This window comes from Octopus sinensis, linkage group LG7 (assembly GCF_006345805.1).
Source record: "Octopus sinensis linkage group LG7, ASM634580v1, whole genome shotgun sequence".
In the NCBI taxonomy this organism is placed as follows: Eukaryota; Metazoa; Mollusca; class Cephalopoda; order Octopoda; family Octopodidae; genus Octopus; species Octopus sinensis.
This window is the reverse complement of record NC_043003.1, coordinates 28,257,235-28,274,734: the sequence shown is the minus strand read 5'-3', so window position 1 is coordinate 28,274,734 and position 17,500 is coordinate 28,257,235. Positions and strand designations below refer to the sequence as shown.

Here is a 17,500-nt window from a genome sequence, read left to right as displayed (position 1 = left end):
ATTATTATATTATTATTATTATTATTATTATTATTATTATTATTATTATTATTATTTACTTTTAATCAGCATGTTTACTACAATCACTCGCCGAGACACACCCAGCGTCCTAGGGCGAGTGAAGGATAAGAAATGTTACAGTATGATTTAAAGCTTGGGAAGGGTAAGTGGCAGGGGTAGTAGCGAAATATTTTCATGTAATACAACGCATACATTAAAATTGATAGGGTTTTTCTAAGGATGTGGGCAGTACTTGTCAACACAATCTTTTTGGATTTCTCTGACACATGGTTCTCATGGGATATTATCTAGATGTTTTCTGACATCCCTTTCCACAATAACAGGGACAGTTCTCGCTTTAAGATGCCACATCTTTTGTATTTCTATTTCCAAGTCCTTATAGTTAATTTGTCAAACTCCTTTACAAACATATTTTTATCAGTGGGAACACTTACATTTACAAGTATTTTCTTGATAGTATGTTGTCAACTTAATGTGACAGTCCCATAAAAGGGAAGAATGGTACTGTTATTCAGCCCAAGGAAACACCGTTCCTGTTGGACTAGACACATCTCCTGTATCTTTATGTTTTCAAAGTGGATATAAGCACCTCCACCCAGCAAAGCTAGCATCCAGAGACTAGTTTCAGAGTCATTGCTCATAATAGTCAGGCTTGCTAGCTGTCGGTGCCTATCCGCCTTTAAAAATATATATATTTCAAGTGAAATACATTCACTGATTTTTGAAAATAGAAAATATTTCTAAATCTCTCAGAAAGATTTATGCAGTAGCATAAAGACACAGGAAATGCGTCAAGTCCAACAGGAGCCGGTGTTTCCTAGGCCTAAATAACAGTAGCATTCTTCCCTTTGGGTGACTATAGAAGACATTTGCGTTAGGAGCCGCGCAGTGGAACTGAACCCGAAATCCCATGGTTGTTAAACAAGCTTCATAACCACACAACCATGCTTTTTGTATGGCAATAACTAAACAAGGCAAGAACTTATATAATGAAATTTCATTATATCTTGACACTTCATCAACCATGCCTTCTTCTCACTGATAACAATGCAATATTTATATATTAATCTGAACATAGATTTGTTGTTATTTTATTTTTTCATTTTATTTATTTATTTACTATTATTATTATTATTATATTATTATTATTATTATTATTATTATTATTATTATTATTATTATTATTATTGTTATTATTATTTTGCTAAAATTGTGTTTTAGGTAAAATTTCCTAGTAATCAACTGATATTAAGAGATCAGCAAAGGCTTAGGGAGCGCTCTATGGGTCGCAGGGAGCGCCAGTTATTGTTTTTTTTCTTAAATCGGAAAGTTTATTTGTATGAAAAATTACAATCCTCACCAAACTGCCAGAGCTCTTTGTGACGCGCACTTGACATATGCAGCCCCATTTGAGCTTGGAACGCTCTTAGCAGGAGCGTTGTTAGTTCAATGTCGGGGACGACGACGATGATGATGATGATGATGATGATGATGATGATGATGATGATGATGATGATGATGATGATGTTGATGGTGTTGGTGGTGATCATATTGATGATAATGATGGTAATGATGGTAGTGGTAGTGGATATTATAATGGCGATGATGGTGATTGTCATGGTGGTGGTGGTGGAGGGGATAGTGATGGTGGGGGTGGTGGTGGTGGTGGTGGTGGTGGTGGTTGTGGAAGCGGCATGATGGTGGTGTTGTTGTGGTGGTGGCTGTGATGGTGGTAGTGGTGGACTTGTTGGTGTAGGTATTATGTGGTGGTTGGCGGTGATATTCGTAGTGGTGGTGGAGATTGTTATGGTGGTGGTGTTTGCTGGATGTTGCGCTAGTGATGGTGGTGTGGTCGTCGTCGTCGAGGACGTGGCGGCGGCAGAGGCGATGCTGGTGGTGACGATAATGATGATAATAATGATGATGATGACGGGGATGATAAATGTGATGATCATAACGATGATGATGATGATGATGATGACGGTAACGATAGTGATGATGACGGTGACAATGATGATGATGATGATTATGTGTTAGCGATTCTGATAACTTGGTTTAAATATTTTTGCATCTAAGAAACAATCACGACCCCTCGAAACACCCAGCGATCTAATGATGTATTGAGATAGCTCCGTTGACATTGCAGCCCCCTGTGGACTAATAAAAGGACCCCTAGGAGGCACTGGCTCTCCGTCGGTTACGGCGACCAGTGCTTCAGCTGATCCAATCAACGGAACAGCCTGCTCGTGAAACTGACGTGCATGTGGCTGAGCACTCCACAGACACGCGTACCCTTAACATAGTTCTCAGAAAGATTCTGCATGACTCAGAATATGACAAGGCTGGCCCTTTGAAATCCAGGTACTACTTGATTTTTGCCAGTTGAGTGAACTGGAGCAACGTGAAATAAAGTGTCTTACAACGCGCCGCCGGGAATCGAACTCACGACTTTACGATCGTGAGCCGTGTTCCCGAAACACTAAACCACGCACCCTCACTAGGAAGCGTTACTGCTCAACAGAAGAACAGCTGCTCAAAGGCCTCCACCGGCCGTGTATTCTTTTATTCTTTCATTCTTGTACGTACTTCAGTCATTTTGACTGCGGCCATGCTGGGGCACCACCTTAAGGGATATTAGTCGAACAAATCGACTCCAGGACTTATTCCTTGTAAGTCTAGTATTTATTCTATCAATTGCTTTTGCCGAACTGCAAAGTTACGGGGACGTAAGCACACCAACACCAGTTGTCAAGCGATGGTGGGGGGACAAACACAGACACAAACACAAATATATATATATATATATATAACCACAATAACAGCGTACGTCTTCATTTCTTGAGTAAGTTTAGGGTCTGCCATTATTATTTTCTGAGACAAAGATTATACAGAGTTAGCAAATAATGCAGGAATGACCCCAAAAAGGTATGTCCTCAAATACCTTAAGCACCCTGTATATATATATATATATATATATATATATACACGACGGGCTTCTTTCAGTTTCCGTCTACCAAATCCTTCACTAGGAGGCGCTGTTATTCAGCAGAACAGCTGCTCGGAGGCCTCCATCGACCATGTATGACCACATGTCTTCATACAAAATCTACAAACATCACCATTACCACCAACACCACCACCATCCCCATCACCACCACTGTTGCTGCTGCTGCCACTGCCACTACTATTGCTGCTGCTACTACTACTGCTACTAGTACTGCTGCTGCTACTGCTGTTGTTACTACTACTACTATTATTACTACTCCTAATGATACTGCTACTGCTGCTGCCACTACTACAACCACCTCTGTTATAATACTCTGAGTTTTATCTTAACATCAGCTATAACAAGGGTATGTCACCGAGTACATGGTTTTATACCTATTTCTTTATTACCCACAAGGGGCTAAACACAGAGGGGACAAACAAGGACAGACACAGGTATTAAGTCGATTACACCGACCCCAGTGCGTAACTGGTACTTAATTTATCGACCCCGAAAGGATGAAAGGCAAAGTCGACCTCGGCGGAATTTGAACTCACAACGTAACGCAGACGAAATACCGCCAAGCGTTTCGCCCGGCGCGTTAACGTTTCTGCCAACTCTCCGTCTTACTGGTTTTATACCGTGTGCCTGTCAGGTATCGAGTATCAGTGCGTCTGGTTATCCGGGTGCCTGGGTAGCTTGATTCATTTACACTCGATGGGCATTCACTGAGGTAGGAAGGTGAAGTTAGTGCAATGGGATATATTAGAAAGCAAATCTCTGTGTGATTTGAACTCATGACAGCCATGTATGAAAGCAACGAAGATTAGATAAAGTGAAACAACGTGAGGTGTCTACTATGTGGTCGTTCAATTTGTTAGAAATAACAGCCAATGTCCCTCTGTCTTACGGTCTTACGCAATAAGAAACACATTGGATAATGATGATAGTACATGATAATGTATATTGTTCCTGATGGAATAAAATATACGGTATGGGCACGGTTGGGTTGGTTTCGATTTGGGTTGACCTAGAGGTAAACAACAACAGCAATGGTGGAGGTGCAATGGCCCAGTGGTTAGGGCAGCGGACTCGCGGTCGTAAGAACGCGGTTTCGATTCCCAGACCGGGCATTGTGAGTGTTTATTGAACAAAAACACCTAAGCTCCACGAGGTTCCGGCGGGGGTGTACTCTTTCACCACAACTTTCACTCTTTCTTCCTACTTCTTCCACAAAACAGAGGAACCATGGTGTAACCCACTATGGTGTGGTAAGCGTTCAGACCCTAGTCTAGGTTGCAAATCCTCTGTACCCCAGCATGGTTCAGCTCTCCACCCGGTAAAAGCCACCGTTTACGGAATGAGGATAACAACGTAGCTTTCGCGCCCGTGCAACTGTCGGTCTATCGCGTGTGGTGGGTGGATCTTCAAGTTGCCACACGCATTCTTAGTAGCTTAGAGTAGGCTCGAATTAGAGATTATTCTTTGTGGCTAATGACGTGAGTCCTGATTGGAAGAAGACAACAGCAATAACGATAACAGTAACAATAACAACAACAGCGCCCTCTGAAACCTGATTATAATTTATGACCTGACCTGTTAACGTAGATGCTATTGTGATTGTTGCTGTTGTTGATGTTGATTTAGTTGTTATTGTTATTGCTGTTGTTGGTGATTCTGTTTTTGCTGTTGTTGGATAATATTGCACTGGTCATAACTAAACTTGGGCTGAATAACAATAAGGAGGATACGTTGGCTAATCTAGTCCCAAGAAATACATAGTCTGAATACTTAATAGGTAAGGATCACATGATGGTCACGGCAATTTTTGATGATATGAGTGATAGATGAGGAGTCACCTGAGGTTATAGAATAATAACAAAGATTGTAGTCCTTGGTACACTGTGTTTGGATACAAGAGGGGGGAGCTATGGCTGGAACATGTTTGATCAAGTGCGATAAGGGTTGTCTGACCTGGGGCAGAAGAACAATAACAAGAACTATTGTTCTTGATATATATCTGAATTAAAACCGCGATGGCCATGGCTGAAATGCCTTTGATCATATGTGCGCTGGATCAGAGCTGGCTGAGCTGAGGCAGAACAACGATGGCAAAGACTGTAGCCTTGAGCGTACCGTCTAATTAATGGACAAGATAGGTATGACTGCAGTACCTATGATAGTAGTTCTCTGCTCGATGACAACTGACCAAGAACTAAAATACACACACAAATGCCCACGCACATACAAACAAACACAGACAAACGCAGGCACAAAACGACCACTACCATCACAACAACAACAACAACACAGCAAGACATCAACCACCCATTAAAAAAAATCATATCTTCATATCTGATGGAAGAAACGTTGAAAGTTTGCTGATTTTACAAGGTTAAGATGTTAAGCAAACAAATATTAAAACCAGAAATAGAAATTTGAAGGGCGTCACTGTTGAAGAGAACTAATGACGGTGCAATAATTATTGAGGACTTGGGTGTGGTTGCTATAACAAGAAGGAAATGGAGGAGAAGGTGGAGGAAAAGTGGTATTCCCATAAAAGTCGAAAAGAAAATTCTTCCTGACTATTCAACTCTACAGGAGTTCCTTAAATTTGTCCTGGTGGGAATTCTCATTCACTGAGAAAAGGTTGTCTATTCAAGCTAATAATAGTGTTATATATATATATATATATATGTGTGTGTGTGTGTGTGTGTGTATAATATATAAATCATATATATATATATAGGGGGTATGCACGCGGGGGGTATATATATATACATTCATGCATACATATATACATATATATATACATACATATATGTGTATGTATGTATGTGTATATATATATATATATATGTATATACATACATACATACATACATACATACATACATACATACATACATACATACATGCATTCATATGTATATATATACAGACAGACAGAAAGACAGATAGATATAAAGATAAATCTGATCATAAAAAAAGGATCAAGGTTTTACTGATACGACAGAAAACGAGGTGTTGAACAAGCTAACAGCAGCATTGGTAGTGGTGGTCATAGTTGGACTTTTGGTGGGGAACGCAGTTCAAGAGATCTTCTAGGTTGTTCTCTCTACCTGTTATTAATAGTAGCTAATCCTCCCTCAAATCACAACCAACCATAATTTTTTAATAGTCACATTGGTTAATATAATCCTTAAAGAGAGTAGCCGCGGCTGGAACGACTTTAATTGTATTTCTAGTAGCAACAACACTCGACTTTAGAAGACTTTAGAATGGAAAATTTGAGTTTATTTAGTTCACCACTCCAGCGCATGTATATTCCTTTGAAACAAAATGCAACGATATGCATTAACATCTGTTAATATGTACTTTAATTAAAACCATTTCAATATATTTCATACAGGATACGACAAAAAAAGATCTCACGAATTCACCATTTTTAATAAATGCTTAAAAGTAAACTCACAGTATGCGCCGACTTAAACCATAATTATAACGAAATAAAAACGGTAAAATATTTGCGATATGATGACAATGGTATCATCTACTTAACATTAACTAAGTCTACATTTTTGGCCGTATAAAATATGGATGGGTTTTTCGGCCGCACCCTACGTTATACAATTTTTTTACGAGCTTGTTTTAGACCTTGCTACTTTTAAAATGTTCCCATCGTTATGAATTATGCAGGCGTATGGCCTAGTGGTTACGGGTGTTGCGTGCACTAACGGTCGGAAGATCGTGGGTCCGATTCCCAGATCGGGTGAAATGTTGTGTTCTTGAGGCGGCGAACTGGCAGAAACGTTAGCACGCCGGGCGAAATGCTTTGTCCGCCGCTGCGTTCTGAGTTCAAATTCCGCCGAGGTCGACTTTGCCTTTCATCCTTTCGGGGTCGATTAAATAAGTACCAGTTACGCACTGGGGGGGGTCGATGAAATCGACTTAATCCGTGTGTCTGTCCTTGTTTGTCACCTCTGTGTTTAGCACCTTGTGGGTAGTAAGAAATAGGTATGTTGTGTTCTTGAACAAAACATTTTATTGCAAGTTCTCCAGGTCATTCAGTTACAAATGAGTAACCATGCGATGGATCAACGTTCCGTTCAGGAGTAATGACGTGATCTTGGTTACTTATATTCCACAGAAACGGAGTAACCGGCTCTCTGAGCCCTAGTAATGTTCAAGGAAATTATTTTTATTTTACATTATGAGTCACTGTCTATAAAAAACATTTTTTCACCTTATTTAATGTGACAGGATTCGTTTTTAATTAGAATACTCAGAGCGAGCCCAGCCGGCTTGCATACGAAAAGCATGGAAGTGCTTAGCCTTGAGTTGGTGTTGATTTCAAATTTCAGCACAAGGACCAGCAGTTACGTGGGAGGTGTCAAGTCGATTGCAGCGATCTCAGTACTCAACTGGTACTTAATTTATCGATCCCGAAAGGTTGAAAGGCAAAGTCGAAGAACGAAATGCCGCTAAGCATTTCGTCTGAAGTGCTAAATATTCCGTCACCTTGCTCCCTTGTCTTGAGCTAATATTACTGATCAATATTACTGCAGCGATCTGGCAGAATCGTTAGCTGCTGGGCAAACTGCTTAGCGGCATTGCGTCTGTCTTTATATTCTGAGTTCAAATCCGCCGAGGTTGACTTACCTTTCATAAAGGCGATAAAATAAGAACCAGTTGAATATAGGGGTAGGGGTCGATGTAATCGTCTTACCCCCTCCCCACGAAAAGGCTGGTCTAGTCCCAAAACTTACAATATTACAAATCAGTACCTTTACGTTCTGTGTTCAAATTCCGCCGAGGTTGACTTACCTTTCATAAAGGCGATAAAATAAGAATCAGTTGAATATAGGGGTAGGGGTCGAAGTAATCGCCTTACCCCCTCCCCCCGAAAAGGCTGGCCTTGTCCCAAAACTTACAATATTACAAATCAGTACCTTTACGTTCTGTGTTCAAATCTCGCCAATATTCACTTTGTCCTTTCTCCATCTTAAGATCGATATCATAAAGTATCAGTCAAATATTGAAGTTGTTTCAATCGACTGTTCCATGTCACAAAATTGATGATTATGTAATATTATTAGAAATCAATAATTAACTAACAAAAAAAATGTTCGGATCGAATTCTTTGATATTCTTCGAAATGTTTTGATATTCTACCAAATTTTTGTTTCATTTCAGGCATTTGGAAAAACTGTTGGCAGCGTCATTGACCAGTCTGTTGTACCAGTATGGAGGAATGCAAATCCGGTAATTACTCCTTGATTATTAATTATAATGAATAATGTAGAATTATTTGGACAGAGCTACGCTGGAGGGAGGTGATTCAGATGTGAATGGAAAAACTCATTTTTTTCTAATATTAATACTTTGACTCATATCTCTTTTACTCTTTTACTCTTTTACTTGTATCAGTCATTTGACTTCAGCCATACTGGAGCACCGTCTTTACACTAGCAAATCGACCCCAGGATTTATTCTTTGTAAGCCTAGTACTTATTTTATCGGTCTCTTGTCGAACCGCTAAGTTACGGGGACGTAAACACACCAGCATCAGTTGTCAAGCGATGCTGGCAGGAACAAACACAGACACACAAACATATACACACACATACCTATAGATATACACATATATATATATATACATATATACGACGGGCTTCTTTCAGTTTCCGTCTACCAAATCCACTCACAAGGCTTTGGTCAGCCCGAGGCTATAGTAGAAAACACTTGCCCAAGGTGCTACGCAGTGGGACTGAACCCAGAACCATGTGGTTGGTAAGCAAGCTACTTACCACGCAGCCACTCTTTATTGCTGACAGGAGGCTAAACATAGAAGGGACAAACAAAGACAGACAAAGGTATTAAGTCGATGTAATCGACCCTAGTGCGTAACTAGTACTTATTTAATCGATCCCGAAAGGATAGAAGGCAAAGTCGACCTCGGCGGAATTTGAACTCAGAACGTAACGGCAGAATTTCGCCAGGAGTGCTAACGTTTCTGCCAGCTCGCCGCCTTACTTTGACTCATATATTGTGAATGTGCGTGGCTTATTCGTTAGGGTATTCCGCTCACGATCGCAAGACCGTGAGTTCGATTACCGGCGGTACGTTGTGTCCTTGAGCGTTGTTCCAATTCACTATGCTGGCAGAAATGAACAGTATTTTTACTTCAAAGGGAGTCTTGTCACATTCTGTGTCACGCTGAATCTCCCTGAGAACTACATTAAAGGTACGTATGTCTGTGAAGTGCTCAGCCATTTGCTTGTTTAATTTCGCGTGCAAGGATTTCTGCTGATCGAACCAGCTGAAATACTCGTCAACATAACCGACGAAGTGACAGTTTTTAATACTTGGTCACAAATATACACAGATATATATGTATATATAAGTATTAATAGAAATGCACGCCTCTCTGTGTGTGTATGTATGTATGTGTGTGTGTGTGTGCGCGCGCATGATCATGATTACACTAGCTCCTTCAGTCCTTGACAATGCACTCGGACGTAACAACGATATTTTGTCGAAGAAGAGTAATTTTAGTCATAACCAAATAAATTAAAAGTGCAATTCATTTTTCGTTTATTTCTCAAAAATATTGTCGATTATGAAGTATCAAAAGGTTCACCGACTTCCGTGACCTGCTCACTAACACCGTCCACTGACGATTGCTATGTCTTCTTAAATGCATCTATTATATATATATATCACCGTGACCGACCAGGCTATCAGATGTTGCTACACATCACTGGTCACAATGCACTTCGCATTGTTTTATCCTTCAATGACGCCACCATGTATATATATATATATATATATATATATATATATATATATATATATATGCCAAATATATATATATATATATATATATATAATGTACATACATACATATATGTATGTATATATATATATATATATATATATATTATATATATCTATATTTATTTATATATATATATATATATATATATTATATATATATAATATATATATATATATATATATATATATATATATATATATATGCAGGGTGCGATGGTTAAATTGTTTCCATTTTATATTTTTAATTTCGTGCATGCGCATTGTTTGTTTTTGAATTTTGTCGACTACACAGTATCGTAGGGTCGTAGGGTGAGAAAAACAACATCATGATGCAAATTACTCTGCCTGAAATTTGGAAACGACATGCTGTACTGCTTGGCACTCGCGCCAGAAGCCCCAATACGAACATTTCAGAGTGTTTGGGTGTCAAGCTGAGGACAGTGCAGAGGATTCGGAAAGAGTTGGATGAGTCTAATGATAAAAACTCGGAAAACTCACTCTGATCGTTCTGATCAGAAAAGAACTCCTGAATTTGTTGGTGAGATCCAGGCCATGATTGACAACGGTCTCTCCAGGGACATAGGAATGTCAGAGTTTCTTATTAGGTAGGTAGTACTTGAAGACATTCGGTATTTCCCATGCAAGATGAGAAAGTGCCAATTTTTATCTCAAGCCATCAAGAACAAGAAGAAAGACCATGCTATGAAGCTTTTGAACAAACTTAAGCATCCCCTCCAACCGAACGTGCTTTGGTTTTTCTTAGACGAGAAAAATTTCTACCAGGATCAGATGGTGAACACACAGAACAACCGTTTGCTTGCCGTCTTCCCAAAACACGTACCAAGAGTGAAAAGAATCAAACATCCAATCAACATCATGGTGTTTGGAGTTATCACTACCGATGGCGATGTTATGCCTCCATTCATCTTCCCACACGGCCTCAAACTCAATATGGAGGCCTACATCAAGTGCCTGGAAGAGATAGTGCTGCCCTGAGTCAAGAGGGTGGTTGCTGGAAGACCCTATGTCTGGCACCAGGACTCTGCACCATGCCACATAAGCAGGAAAACCCAGTTATGACTGTCAGACAATTTCTGTGACCACATCACCGTTAGTATCTGGATTATGGCAGCATCAAAGATTATGGCAGCATACACCAACTTAAACAAGGAGACCGTCCAGGTGAGTTGCAGGAGATTCTGAAGTCGCCTGGAGGCCGTAGTGAAGCCAATGGCAATTTTATTGAATAAATTTATTCTTTAGTATTTCAAGATATTATTATGCAATTTTGGTACGTGTATCATGAGATGTCAGTGTTATTTTCATTTTTGCGTAATTTAGACGACAGTTTATTCACCGCACCTGTATATATATAATTATACTATATAGATAATATATATATATATATATATATATATATAGAGAGAGAGAGAGAGAGAGGAGAGAGAGAGAGTGAGTGAGAGAAAGAGATAATTATATATATGTGATAATTATATATAGGTATACATAGATGCATGCATGCATACAATGTATATATGTATCTAGGTATATGTGTAGTCGTGTGTGTGTGTGTGTGCGTGTCTGTCTGTCTGTCTGTCTGTCTGTCTGTCTGTGCAGCACACATACATTCGTATATATATTTAAGTTTTAGGAACAGAAATATGAACGTCACAGTTTTTTTCTTATCATATAAAAGAAAGTGTTATTTTTTCAGTCATAATAATTCGAACTAAGCAATCTTCGTCAAATAATACAGTAAAACCAAAAAAATAACATGAAAATATATTACAACGCTAACTGTCGAACCGAGATTGGATGTATTACCACCCGTCTATTCTTGCTTTTGGTGAACTACAATCCTCTATTATGGTAAAACATAGAAGTACATATCACAATTTTCTGCTTGTCAAAAAGTTTGCACCGCAAGAAGCTGATAAATCATTTTTTCTGTGTGATGCTAATATAGGTTTCAAATTTTGGCACAAAACCAGCAAATTCTGGTATTTATCGTATCGACCTCGAAAGGATGAAAGGCTAAGTCGACCTCTGATAGATTTGAACTCAGAACTAAAAACGGACGAAATACCTATTTCTTTACGATCCACAAGGGGCTAAACACAGAGAGGGCAAACAAGGACAGACAAACGGATTAAGTCGATTATAGCGACCCCAGTGCCTAACTGGTACTTATTTAATCGACCCCGAAAGCATGAAAGGCAAAGTCGACCTCGGCGGAATTTGAACTCAGAACGTAGCGGCAGACGAAATACCGCTAGGCATTTTGCCTGGCATGCAAACTATTTTGCCAGCTCATCACCTTGTTAATGAGAAGAAGAAGAAGAAGAAGAAGAAGAAGAAGGAGGAGGAGGAGGAGGAGGAGAAGAAGAAGAAGAAGAAGAAGAAGAAGGGAGGAAGAAGGGAGAAGAAGGAGAGGAAGTAGGAGGAGGAGGAGAGAAGGAAGAAGAAGAAGAAGAAGAAGAAGAAGAAGAAGAAGAAGAAGAAGAAGAAGAATCCTTTCTACTATAGGCACAAGGGCTTGAAATTTTGGTGGAGGGGCTAAGTCAATTAGATTGACCCCCTAGTACTCAATTGGTACTTATTTTATTGACCCCGAAAGGATGAAAAACAAAGTCGACCTCGGCGGAATTTGAACTCAGAACGTAAAGATAGACGAAATGCCGCTAAGCACATTTCCCGGCGTGCTAACGATTCTGCCAGTTCGCTACCTTGTCTTATGCTAATATTATCGGTCAAAATGCTTGGTGGTATTTCTCCCCGTTCTTAATGTTCTGAATTGAAATCGCACTGAGGTCAACTTTGCCTTTCATCCTTTCGGGTGCCGCGTACAAGGGTCGATGAAATTGACTTGCTCCTTCCCCTCAAAGTACTAGGGTCGGTTGTATCTGTTAATCCCCGTATTCAAAAACCGCTAACCTTGCGCCTAAATCAGAGACTACTAGTACTATTATCATTGAAAAGGCAGCGAGCGGGCAAAACTGTTAGCGCGTTGGGCAAAATACATAGCGCCATTGCTTCCTGCTTTTTACGTACTGAGTACAAATTTGCCTTATAACCTTTCGGGATCAGTAAATAAAGTACTGGTCAACTAGTAGGAGCGATGTACTAAGCTTGCCCCTTTCCCTCAAAACTGTTGGCCTTAAGATTAGAAAGAGTTATCTGACCGATCGAATCTTTTAAAATTCCATATCATCGTTTCTTTCCTGTTTCGTCCCAATTAGGTATAACATTGTTCATAAAACTGATTTGTAAGATATTTTCGAAGTATTTTCATGTAGGAAAGGGAACAGACATTCTCTTTAAAAGCGCTAACCTTTTTCTTTAATATGTAAGTTGGCGAATATCTCTGACACCTCTCTAAAATTATACGCCATCTGGTGAGATGAACTTGAGAGAAACGGAAAGAAATATTTTTTGTTTTAGATTTCACTTAGCCAGCTAACTATTGCTAACATCTCAGAGACGACGATAAATTGTCGTTAACTTGTCGTAAATGGTAACTTCACGACAAAACCGAAAACTGTGGAAGATATTTTTAAGTTTCACCAAAACGAAAAGCGATTACAGTTAACTGAAAGCATGACACGTTGGTAGGAAACATTTATGCAGTGGTGATGCAACACTTTCAGACCTACCTTGTCAGCTAACTGAATAAACTCTGTGTGTGTGGTGGGGTTTAACTGTATTATTTGACAAAGATCTTTTAGATCGAGATATGAGAGAAAAACATAACGGAAACAATTATACTTCGTTTTATATAAAATTGCATTTCAGTGGCGTCCAAGATTCCTCTTCGATTTCATAGATCAGATTGCTTCGAGAATATCACACAAATATTTCAAAAACACACACACACACACACACACACACACACACACACACACACACAACACACACACACCACACACACATACACACACACCACATATTTGTGGGTGTGTGTGGAGAAAGAGAGAGAGGGAGAAAGAGAGAGAGAGAGTCATGCAGATAGATAGATAGATAGATAGATAGATAGATAGATAGATAGATAGATAGATAGATAGATAGATAGATAGATAGATAGATAGATAGACAGACAGACGTATGTTGTATGACATTTACTTATGGTTATATTAATATCCACATGAAACTACGATTTATATCTAATTGTACACCCACTCAAATATCAGTTCTTATATATGTATACAATAATCTCTCGACTATCGAGGGTGTTACGTTCCAAAACCCCACGCATTTGGTGAAAATCCGCGAAGTAGAAACAGTACTGTACTTTTTTTACACTTTTACTTGTTTCAGTCATTTGACTGTGGCCATGTTGGAGCCTAGTACTTATTCTATCGGTCTATTTTGCCGAACCGCTAAGTTACGGAGACGTAAACACTAGCATCGGTTGTCAAGCGATGGTGGTGGGACAAACACAGACACACAAACATACACACACACACACGTACATAAACATATACGGCGAGCTTCTTTCAGTTTCCGTCTACCAAATCCACTCACAAGGCTTTAGTCGGCTCTAGGCTAGAGTAGAAGACACTTGCCCAAGGTGCCACACAGCAACTCCTGCGTCTATTGCCACACCTATATATTTTTTTAATTTGTATATATTTATTTTATTATAAATGCAAAACAAAACCGCGGAAGAAAAGACGTAAGTTTAAATAATAAACCGCGATAGGTGAACCGCGATATGGCGAGGGATTACTGTGTATACATAGATATACAGACATATATATACATGTATGTATGTATGTATGTTATGTATGTATGTATATATACGTGTTTGTGTGTATGTGTGTATATATATATATATATATATATATATATATATATACATACATATACACACACATATATATATGTATATGATCACGTGACCGACCAGGCTATCAGATATTGCTACGCATCGCAGGTCACAAAGCGCTTCGCATTGTTTTAACCTTCAATTGACGCCACCCCGCCACATTCTCTTTAGTGTCCACGCGATTATATCAACGATTTACATCATATTTGTACGTTATCTTTGAAAAAGAAGTTATACAAAGACTCTTCAACCACATTGGTTTCTATATAGGAAAGGAAATTTGAGTGGTCAATACGGAGGAGATCAAATCAGGCCGATATATTGGTGTCTAACGAGCAAGTGTTGTTATTCTGAGCAAGCACTATTTTTAACATATTAAGTCACTTAAAAGAAGTTTTTCATGACAAAATATTACAGCTAGCGCTGTTCTATCTTTGTCTATAATGCTTTACACAACGTTTCATTCCTACATATTCGAAGAATTATAAATGTTACAGACAACTTTGTTAATCGAATGCTCTTTCAAGAGTATATTAACTTCATTTAAGCTTAGGCAGCTTCACTACAAATCAATGTATGCCTTATTTAATATTTTTATATAGGAAACCGGCGAGCTGAAAGAAACGTTAGTATGTCGGGCGAAATGCTTAGCGGTATTTTGTCTGCCGTTACGTTCTGAGTTCAAATTCCGCCGAGGTCGACTTTGCCTTTCATCCTTTCGGGGTCGATTAAATAAGCACCAGTTACGCACTGGGATCGATATAATCGACTTAATCCGTTTGTCTGTTCTTGTTCGTCCTCTCTGTGTTTAGCCCCTTGTGGGTAGTAAGGAAATAGGTATTTCGTCGCTGCTGTTACGTTCTGAGTTCAAATTCCGCCGAGGTCGACTTAGCCTTTCATCCTTTCGGGGTCGATAAAGTAAGTACCAGTTACGCACTGGGATCGATATAATCGACTTAATCCGTTTGTCTGTTCTTGTTCGTCCTCTCTGTGTTTAGCCCCTTGTGGGTAGTAAGGAAATAGGTATTTCGTCTGCTGTTACGTTCTGAGTTCAAATTCCGCCGAGGTCGACTTAGCCTTTCATCCTTTCGGGGTCGATAAAGTAAGTACCAGTTACGCACTGGGATCGATATAATCGACTTAATCCGTTTGTCTGTTCTTGTTCGTCCTCTCTGTGTTTAGCCCATTGTGGGTAGTAAGGAAATAGGTATTTCGTCTGCTGTTACGTTCTGAGTTCAAATTCCGCCGAGGTCGACTTAGCCTTTCATCCTTTCGGGGTCGATAAAGTAAGTACCAGTTACGCACTGGATCGATATAATCGACTTAATCCGTTTGTCTGTTCTTGTTCGTCCTCTCTGTGTTTAGCCCATTGTGGTAGTAAGGAAATAGGTATTTCGTCTGCTGTTACGTTCTGAGTTCAAATTCCGCCGAGGTCGACTTAGCCTTTCATCCTTTCGGGGTCGATAAAGTAAGTACCAGTTACGCACTGGGATCGATATAATCGACTTAATCCGTTTGTCTGTTCTTGTTCGTCCTCTCTGTGTTTAGCCCCTTGTGGGTAGTAAGGAAATAGGTATTTCGTCTGCTGTTACGTTCTGAGTTCAAATTCCGCCGAGGTCGACTTAGCCTTTCATCCTTTCGGGGTCGATAAAGTAAGTACCAGTTACGCACTGGGATCGATATAATCGCCTTAATCCGTTTGTCTGTTCTTGTTCGTCCTCTCTGTGTTTAGCCCATTGTGGATAGTAAAGAAATAGGTATTTCGTCTGTCTTCGTGTTCTGAGTTCAAATTCCGCCGAGGTCGATTTTGCCTTTCATCCTTTCGGGGTCGATAAAGTAAGTACCAGTTGCGTACTGTGGTCAATCTAATCAACTGGGCTTCCTCCCCAAAAGTTTTTGGCCTTGTGCTTAGAGTAGAAAAGAATATTTTTATATAGGAGCGAAAATTCCGACTTTTTTCAGAATGTCTGTTGATGTTCGCCACTAAGGTGTTCATGTTAGGCCGACATATCGGTGTCTAACGATCCACTTGCGTAATTCTGACCCCGCTCTGTGTTTATTTTTTATTTTTTATTTTTAACACACAAGTCTGCTCGAGAAGTTTCTAAGAGATAAAATATTACAGCTACGTTTTTATATACAATATAAACTTGATATAGTCAGCAGATGAGATCCAGATATTCTCGGTATAGAAAACATTTTGTAGCGATCAAATAATTCGAACTTAGACCCCGATGTCTTTACTTTGAACCAGTTCCGCAGGGTAAAGAGTAACTGTAAGATAAATCCAGGTGGTGGTAATTACGCGGATAAACAAATTAACTATAACAGCTTATGAATTATACACAGCCTGACTTTCGTACAAACTCTTTGAATTGATCATAGAGCACGAAATCCTAAATCATTATCAATGAAAATTTTATACCACAACTAGATATATTTATATAATTTGCACTAACGTTGTCGGCGTTTCGTTATTGATTACACATTAGAATAGGGCCGTATCTGCATAAGACCGTATCTGAATATGTCCATATATGACTATAGACATATTGATTCATGCATAGAAATTGCACAATGCCTTACCATTTCTTTGGTTGTTGTTGTTGTTGATGTTGCTGCAGTTTGTCTATTATAAATTAAACAAAACTTAACTTTCTACCATTGTCTTAGAAATCGATCAGAATATATTGTATATATAAAGTACATGAAAATGCTGCTGAATGTACGATTAAACATAGCTGCCAGATGTTATCAGATATGAATTACACCGGTTCTTTCGAAATGTGATCAATGACGGTGACGAGGCATCGGCAACGGCTCTAGCG

General features: G+C 39.2%; 1 protein-coding gene across 3 annotated transcripts in view; it reads left to right on the top strand.

Annotated features, from left to right (window-relative positions):
* LOC115213895 (cadherin EGF LAG seven-pass G-type receptor 1) overlaps positions 1-17,500 on the top strand; it is a 233,783-nt gene that overhangs the window by 147,763 nt on the left and 68,520 nt on the right. For all 3 annotated transcript variants that reach the window (XM_029782866.2, XM_036504669.1, XM_029782865.2), the window contains exon 11: positions 8,204-8,272. In XM_029782866.2, the coding sequence (XP_029638726.1) occupies positions 8,204-8,272 (69 nt within the window). The remainder of the gene's footprint in view (positions 1-8,203; positions 8,273-17,500) is intronic.